Raw genomic sequence first — 7,848 nt, 5'->3', positions numbered from 1 at the left:
GAGTCTTGCTGGAAAAGCCATGCTGCCATCCAGCCTGCATGCTGGCTGTGAGGGTGGTTCCCTGGCATGCCACCAGCCCTGCCTCTCTTCCCACTGGGATGAGGTTGAGGGGACACCCTGCTTCTCACCTCTCTGGGCAGAGAGGTCAGTGTGTGCCTGCTGAGGGAGGTGTCTGCCAACAACAGGGCACCTAGAGGTAGTTTAATTCCATAGAAAGTGAAGTGTTGCACAGCTTGCCTTGTTGATGGGCACAGGTAGGATGAGCACACAGGCCCCTGTTCTCCCTTCAGCAGTGCCCTTCCATGTGCCAAATGTGCCTTCCTTAATCACAACCCAACATCTTAATACCCCAGCTCTTCTGATGCTCCTGCTTTCTTTTGGGTGAGGGAGTGACTTTGTTTTTCTGAATGTGAGGCAGCAACTCTTTTTGCTCTTGTTATTTTTGTGATGTTAGAAAGCCACATATGCTGTGCCCCAAACAGGAAACTTTCAAGGCATACCTGTATGGGATAGAGGGTAAGAGAGAGAAAAAAGAAACAGCAGAAAATCCCTCCGCCCCTGAGCCCAACAGGCAGGCACCAAGCGCTGCAGGTGGGAGAAGCATCAGAAGATATGGTCAAGCTACTCAGGAATAGTAATTTTCAACGAAAACAGAGGAAGTAGCTGTTTAAACACAGGTGTTTGAAGTTGCAGACCTGCTTTCAGAGCTCTGTGAGTCAGTCAAAGTACCCGTTTTTATAGCTGGAGACAAAAGGAGGCAGGACATCTTTTGTGGGAAAACTAGCAGCCCTTGCAAGGCGTGTAGATGACGATTTTGGGACCTCTCAGGTGGATATGAGGTGAGGTGCGAGGCTTTGCAGGAACGGAGGAGACTCTTATGGAACTGGAGAGGGAAATGCCCTTCCGAAAGCTGACGTCGATTATCTCGCCCTTCGGGAAAGGGTTCTGCTGGCCTGTGGGGACCTCTAGTGTGAGACTTGGCTTCGCACAGGTCTCTGCGGTGGCAGGTGTTTAGGATTGGAGAAGGAAGTGGGATACAGGGGGAGCGGAGACGGGCTCCATGGTTTTTTTCCCTGTCTGCCGCTGTGAAACAGACGCTGGGTGTGCTCAGGGCAGGTGACACGGTGACTGTCGCTCGTGGCTGGGCTGACGTGGCTTGGTGTTACACACAGAGCTGTGCTCATATTTTCTTGCAGCCCTTCCAGATTTAACCTGCAAATCCACCGGTGGGCCAGCTCTGTTATTTTTGTACCAGGGATCCTTCCCCTTGAAAATGCAGGTGACAACACCTCCGTCTGTCCTCAAGTACCAGAAGAAGCGATGGGTGCCCACAGTTCTGAATTCTGACCCAATCCTAACTCTGACAGTGTCTTCTTATAAGGCATTTTCTCCACATGGTCTGTTCCCAGGGGTCCAGCTCCTAAACGTGGGTGGCTTGGCATCAGCTGTCTCACCAGCCTGTTGTCCTCTCCCCAGTGCCCTCCTGCCCTGCTGTCTATCCACTGTTTTTCCTCAGGTGGTTTCCAGCTGGTGGCCAGAGGAGGAAGGTCCCTGCACATGGGTACCTCAGTGTCTCCTCCTGGGTATCAGGGCAGGGACCCATGAGCCATGGGGATACCTGGTTTTGGCTCTGGCTGTGACAGCTCTCACTGGTGTCTGGGGAGGATGCAACCAAGATGATCTGCAGGAAAACTTGCAAGAAAGCTAGTGATGTAGTCAGAAAATCATAACATGCTTTTCCCCATGCTCATGGCTTTGTGCAACTCTCTTTCTCTTCTCTTTGCTTTACAAAATGCATCTTCCTTCCTTTTTTCACTCCTCTCCTCCTCCTTCTTTGTCATCTTCCTGTTACTGCAGTTACTGTTGTGGGATGGTTTTACTTTTTAACTCCTTTTGTTTGCCACCTGTCGGGAATGCAATTATTCACCTGTTCTCCACCAGTCTGGTTCCAAAAGGAAGGGTAATTAAGGCACTAAGTCATTCAGGCTCACTTTGGCCAGATCCTTCTTGAGGCTTCTTTGCAATTTACTTTTAAGAAATATGCATTCAGGAGACAGCTGGTTTTGAAGAAATCACCTGAGTCTTCTGCAGCCATGGGTCCCTGGAGTCTTCAGTGCTAGGAGAGGGGAAAGGAAGAGTTAAAATGTCCACAGACAGTGAGGTTCTCCTGAGCAGGGGGTTATATCTCCACATAACCATTTTCCTGAATAAAATACTACCAAATGTGGTTTTTTCACTTATCTGCAAATGCAAGTTCTAATAGAGGCTCAGCCAAAGGTTATTGCCATGTGGTGCTTTTACATGGGGAGAGAAGACTCTTACATAGATCTGTTTGGGGGGGGGTATAATATCTTCTTTAAAAATAGGTGGTTTTTTTTTTTTTAATAGCGTTTTCCTAGATGCTTTTACAAAATATTATTTTTATATATTATGAAAAAAATGTTATGGACAATATTCATTAAGCAAAACTGCATCCCAGTGAAAGTCAAAATTGGGATATTTTGACACTCTTGACTAATCAGTTTAATTATTTTTTAAAGGAGCTTTGCTCCAAACTCCATGAAAGGTTGTTTTTCTGTATGCCTTTCCTTCTCCCCCAGCTGGCTATGTGGGAGCTGACAGCAGCTAACTGAGGGCCTGTGCAGAAGGTGACTGCCCTAAAGAGGATTTAATAATCAGGCAGGAGGAGGTGCATCAGCACGTGGTGGGGACTCCACTTCCTGAGAGGCCCCACTGTGGCCATGCCTCCCTTTGGTGGAAACCCAGGCTTTATCAAGAGCTGGAGGGACCAACTGCCAGCTCTCTCTGGGGACAAGCTGCCATGGAACTGAGGTGCGGGATGAGGACCACCAAGTGCCAGCTGCTGGTGACCAGCCTCTGTGTCATGGTGAGCAGGCAGGTTTGGGGGGATCTCTGCAGAACCGAGGTGAGCCATTGCCTTTCCCATCCCCACTCCGAGAGGGGATGGTTTTCCCACGTTCTGTTTTTGGCGGGTGGAGGGCAAGCACAGCCAACTGCCTGAGTTATCATCGCACCATGGGCGGTTATCGCTGGCCACCAGCATCCCCCTCCTCCTCTGATAGACTTCTGGTTTCTCAAGGCTGTCACACCACTGCAGCTCTTTCACAACTCAGCAGCTTCCTCCAAGGAGAAAGAAAAGGTTCCTGCTGGCAGAATGCGTGGGAGCAAAAAAGATATTTGCTCCTGTCTCCTTGGAGCAAAAGAGAGAGGATGGACCTGCTGCAGTCACACTTGCTGCTGGGAGGGTGGTCGACTGCAGGTGGGATCAATGAGGATGTGAAACCACAAGGCTTTGGTGGAAGTGTGTGTGAGAAACATGTGGACTGGCACTGCAAAGCGAAAGCAATTCCAGGGAGTCTGTTTATCAGCTGTTCAAGTAAATTCAAGGGGAGTTTCTGGACATCTGCTGTTAGAGCTGATGGGAAATGGTAGAAACTGGAGAATACTTCTCATGGATGCTTTGACTTCTATGTTCTTGTTGCCTTTTCACTTCATCAAAACTTGCCAGCATAATAATAATAATAATAATAATAATAATAATAATAATAATCTGTATTTAGTTCAAAGAGGGTTGGTGGTTTGTTAAGGGTTATTAAAAGGTAATACCTTATTTTGGGCCACAAATGAAGTTTGTAGTTTTTCCAAATTTCAACATTCCAGGACTGCAGTAGCTGTAAGGTGGTTTTCTCTTCCAAATAACATAATATGCCACTTGGAGGAAATGAAAGGAAGATTGGTACTAAGCATGTTTAGAGGAGACATTAAGGCACAGCTGCTGTGAATGGTTAGAATCACATTCTCGCTGTTGGGAGGATTTTAGACTGGTGTTTCTCAGAAATCTGAGCTAACTTAATATTTTGCTGGGCGTGGGTCAAGATATGCAGTAATGCACAGTCTGAATGATCAGAAGGTGACACAAATTAGGCTAGACAAAATGGTACATTTTGGATGGATTTAGTCTCTGAGACTGTAAGCCTCCAGCAAAAGCTATTAGAAAATGTCACATAGTGGGGATTATGTTGAGATCACATTGTCACATTTGACACAGGTATAGCTGTCTCATGTTTCTGTATTGTAAAGGCACAAAATGATGAAGCCTTATCTTCAGAGCTAGGAGTAGCCTTACATTTTGTGTTTTCCAGGCTCATTGCACTAGATTTGGAGTTCATTTTGCTGCTGGTGCCTTTGTCCCAGCTCTGCCATCAGTCATGCTGAAAGGAGCCCAGCCCTAGAGCCAGGTGCTATCAGAAACGTTCCCTCTCCATCACCTGGAGAGGTATGGACATGCAAGTAGTTACCCCATGCCTTAGGCATACCGGTGCTCTTGGGGATGGTACAGAAACAGACAGCACCTTGCAGAGACAGATACCACCATAGACAACTTAGAGTAGTACAGGACTCAGATCTTTGTGCTCTGCCACAGGAAACAGAGCCAACAGCAGGCAATGAGACTGGTATTGCAAAGAGCAGAGTAGAGAACTTCACCCCTGCTCAAAACCCCTCTTGTAGCTGGCAGCCCTCACAGCCATATGTGCACAGTCTGCAGAATGGGGTGGCACTGCACAGGTGTGCTGCAAGAGCATCAATCCTCTCAGTTTTCTTAATGTGATGGGAATTTAATCCATAGGCACTGGCCAAGAGACTGTGGGCTGCACAGTGTCACATGCACTCATTATGCAAAAGAGAAAAAACAGCTTTAGTATTTTTAAGTGTGGGGGGTTTGTCCTTTTATGTGCATTTTGGGGTACATGTGGTGGTATCTGGATGATGAGGCTGTCTGCACTTGCATGGGGCTCAGGAGTATCCAGATACACTCAAACCTTTGTGTGCACCCAGCAAGAGCTGTTGCCTTGTAAATCCCTTCCTGAAACCCCTCTTTTCCAGCTGCTGGGGCTCTCCATTGCCACACTGAGCACAGTCGCCCACTATGGGCTCCGTTTCACCCTCATCAGCAACGTCTCCCTGGACAGCAACGCCTACAAGGTCATCCACCACTCAGGTATGTTGTGGTCACATCCCAATGAGACCTTTGGTGATACCAGAGCTGCAAAATTCCTTAAAGCTGTAGAAAAAAATTCAGGGCTATCTCAAGAGGAGGAAGGAGTTGGGTTTGGAGGATGCATTAGGACTAACACAGTCCCACACGCACTTTCTTTCCCCATATGAGACTTGCATGCCAGTAACCAAAGGATGCTGTGGGTGCATGGGGTGCTCAGGTGCTTCTGTGTTTGCAGCTGTTCCTCTATTCTCTGACCCCTGTGCTGTGGTAAGAGCTCAGGAGGAGCTCCTCAGTCACTAAAAGTGCACTGGGGCTGGCAGGAGACTGGAAGAAAGAGGAGAGGAACTACAGGAGTTGAAGCAGAACATAGAAAATTGAGGCTGGGAGGAGAAATGCATGGCAGCACCTTGAGCTTTTCTGAGGAAATATGTGGTATTTTTGCTTTCACAAGGGAGAAGTATAAACTGAGTCTCAGGTACAAGGCTAGAGCAAAGATAGCCCAGATACTAAAACGCCCTGCTCACCACTGCTGCATTTGCATCTGTTGCTTCTCCCAAGCTGCACTCTGGTCTTAAACACGCACATGTTCTCTCAAGATCTTGGTTCTCAATTTCAGTTTAACAAGGCAGGTGTAAAAACTGTGTTAGCCCAAGGCTAAGGTATATTCCTTCCCTGTTCCTACACATATGTATTGGCACTGACCGCAGGCTTGCAGGCTCTCCCACCCCAGTCACCCATCTCCAGCAACGCTTCCACTTGCCTTGTTTACAGGCACTACCTCTGTGTGGTTAGGCTAGCAAAGCCCTTTGCAGTGCTGTGGTCCCTGAGCCCTGCTCCAGGGTACTGGCTATGATCCTGCCTGAGCCAGGAGGAAACCAGAAGGGTGAGTGTTGCAACAGATTAGCAGTGCCCGGAGTCCTGATAGAGGCTGTGGGACAGCTGCTGCACACCAGCACCCCCCATTTGGGGGGGATCCTTATCAGAATGCTGAAGTAATTGGCAGCTTCTGGTCTGTTGGGTGGACCAACACCGTTTTAGGCTGCTTCACTCTGCTGGAGCTGTGAGAACCCCTCAGAGGCTTACAGCCTTCCCAGACATACACAGCAAAGCACACACAGATGGGGGGTATTGAATAAATTACAGAAAAATTTCAGTTTTGCAACCTGGTCATTTGGGGCCAGCTCCCCAAAATGCACTTTTTGGTCCCTCTCTGGGTGAAGCATCAGACTAGGCCTCTGGCATCTGACCACAACTCCCATGTCTGTCTTCTAGCTTTCTACTTTGGGATCTGCCTGAGCATGACCCTGATCCTGGCAGCCCTGCTGAGCTCTGCTGCCACGGTGCGGGAATCGCAGTGCCTCACCGCCATGGTGCGTATCTATACCTGCAGGGACTGGCTGGGAGCACTTTCTGTCACCTGGGGCTGGCCCCCTTAGCCTCCAGTGCTGGGGTCTGCATTGCCTTATGCCCAGCAGAATGCATGCCTGGGGAAGGAGGTCCTGTTGTTCCACTTTGTACTGCTAGGGGACATTTTTTAAAAAGCATCACCCTGCAGAGCTCTTAGGGCTGAGTATTGCATCATTCTGTGCCTAGTTTCTTTTGCCAAGGTCCTGTGTATGCAACTTTCAGAGGGAATGTGTTTATCTGCCAAGCAACTATGGTGATGACAATACCCAGGGTATTTTTTTTCTCCTCATGAAGTCAACACATGGTTTGTGTGAGGAAACCTTAGCAGTGTGATTTTGAGTCTCACATGCTTCTCCTGAATTGTGACAGCAAAATTAGCCCCTCTTTTTCCCACCTCACTGCAAACATTCACACAAAGCATGGCAGTAGGCATGAGGGATTTGTGCAGGACCCTGAATTTCAGCCAAGGAGAGGGTGGAGAAGCAGCATAAGAGTGGAAATCCCCCCTTTCTCCTCTCCATCAGCCTGTTTGAGCCTGGACCATGTTGACAGTAGTAAACTGCACTGTGAGATAAGCTCCATTTCAAAACAGAGCCTGCATGCGGGGCTTAGCCTGCACAGAGCAGCTTCCAGCCTTGGAGCTGGAGGAATGAGTGGTAAAGTGCTGCTCAAGGTGTGTTTTCCCATATGAAGGGCAGGAGTTAACAGATAGGTTGTTGAGCATGAAATCTTGATTAATATAAAATAATTGCATTGCTGTCATACACTAACTTTAAAGAGATTTATCTAATCTGTGTAATTGGGGGAAATGATACTGATGGCAGAAATGAGAAGCTGACACCTGAAAATTCAGTGCAAAGCAGCCACTGAAATTAATGTTTTCACCTTCTCAATATACCATCTTCCTTTCTCTGGGATGCCCAATTCAGTTCCCATGAATTAAGCAGAATGTGTAACTCCCCTCTCTTTTGCTGAAATGTCTTTAATGTGTGCCTGCAATTACCACATCTAAACCAACAGATGGATATGTACAGATCAGTGGAGGATGCCTTGGCTGCCTGAAGATATAGTCAAACTTCTCTATAATGTTTATTTGTTACCTTACTCTCTCATATAGTTTGAAGCATGCCACTCCATGGAACTGGCTGTTAAAAAGAGCACCAACACATACTGAGTGAACTCCAGAGCTCTGTCCAAAGAGCATTGTCCAAGGGCCACACAGTGCTGCTCTCCCTTCCCATTTTAACCTGAGCGATCCTTTCCTCCAGCCACCCATCCTCTCCCACAGCCCAGCTGGTTTGGGGTATCACAGCCAAGCTTTGCCTGTCAAAGCAGCCTCTGGTTGGCAGAACCCTCAAACTGGCTATTTATTTTTGTGGCTCCTAGTGCACTCTGTTGCTTGTCTTTAGCTTCCACAGTTT

At 47.9% G+C, this 7,848-nt stretch overlaps 1 protein-coding gene across 1 annotated transcript in view; it reads left to right on the top strand.

Moving 5' to 3' along the window:
* Positions 1 to 2,811: 2,811 nt before the first annotated feature.
* Positions 2,812 to 7,848, top strand: part of TSPAN32 (tetraspanin 32) — a 30,634-nt gene continuing 25,597 nt past the window's right edge. Inside the window, exons 1-3 of the mRNA XM_054635098.2 lie at positions 2,812 to 2,887; positions 4,906 to 5,020; positions 6,293 to 6,390. Of these exons, the coding sequence (XP_054491073.1) occupies positions 2,822 to 2,887; positions 4,906 to 5,020; positions 6,293 to 6,390 (279 nt within the window). The 5' untranslated portion in view covers positions 2,812 to 2,821. The remainder of the gene's footprint in view (positions 2,888 to 4,905; positions 5,021 to 6,292; positions 6,391 to 7,848) is intronic.

Source organism: Agelaius phoeniceus, chromosome 6 (assembly GCF_051311805.1).
Source record: "Agelaius phoeniceus isolate bAgePho1 chromosome 6, bAgePho1.hap1, whole genome shotgun sequence".
Lineage (NCBI taxonomy): Eukaryota > Metazoa > Chordata > Aves > Passeriformes > Icteridae > Agelaius > Agelaius phoeniceus.
This window is presented reverse-complemented; position numbering and strand designations above follow the sequence as displayed.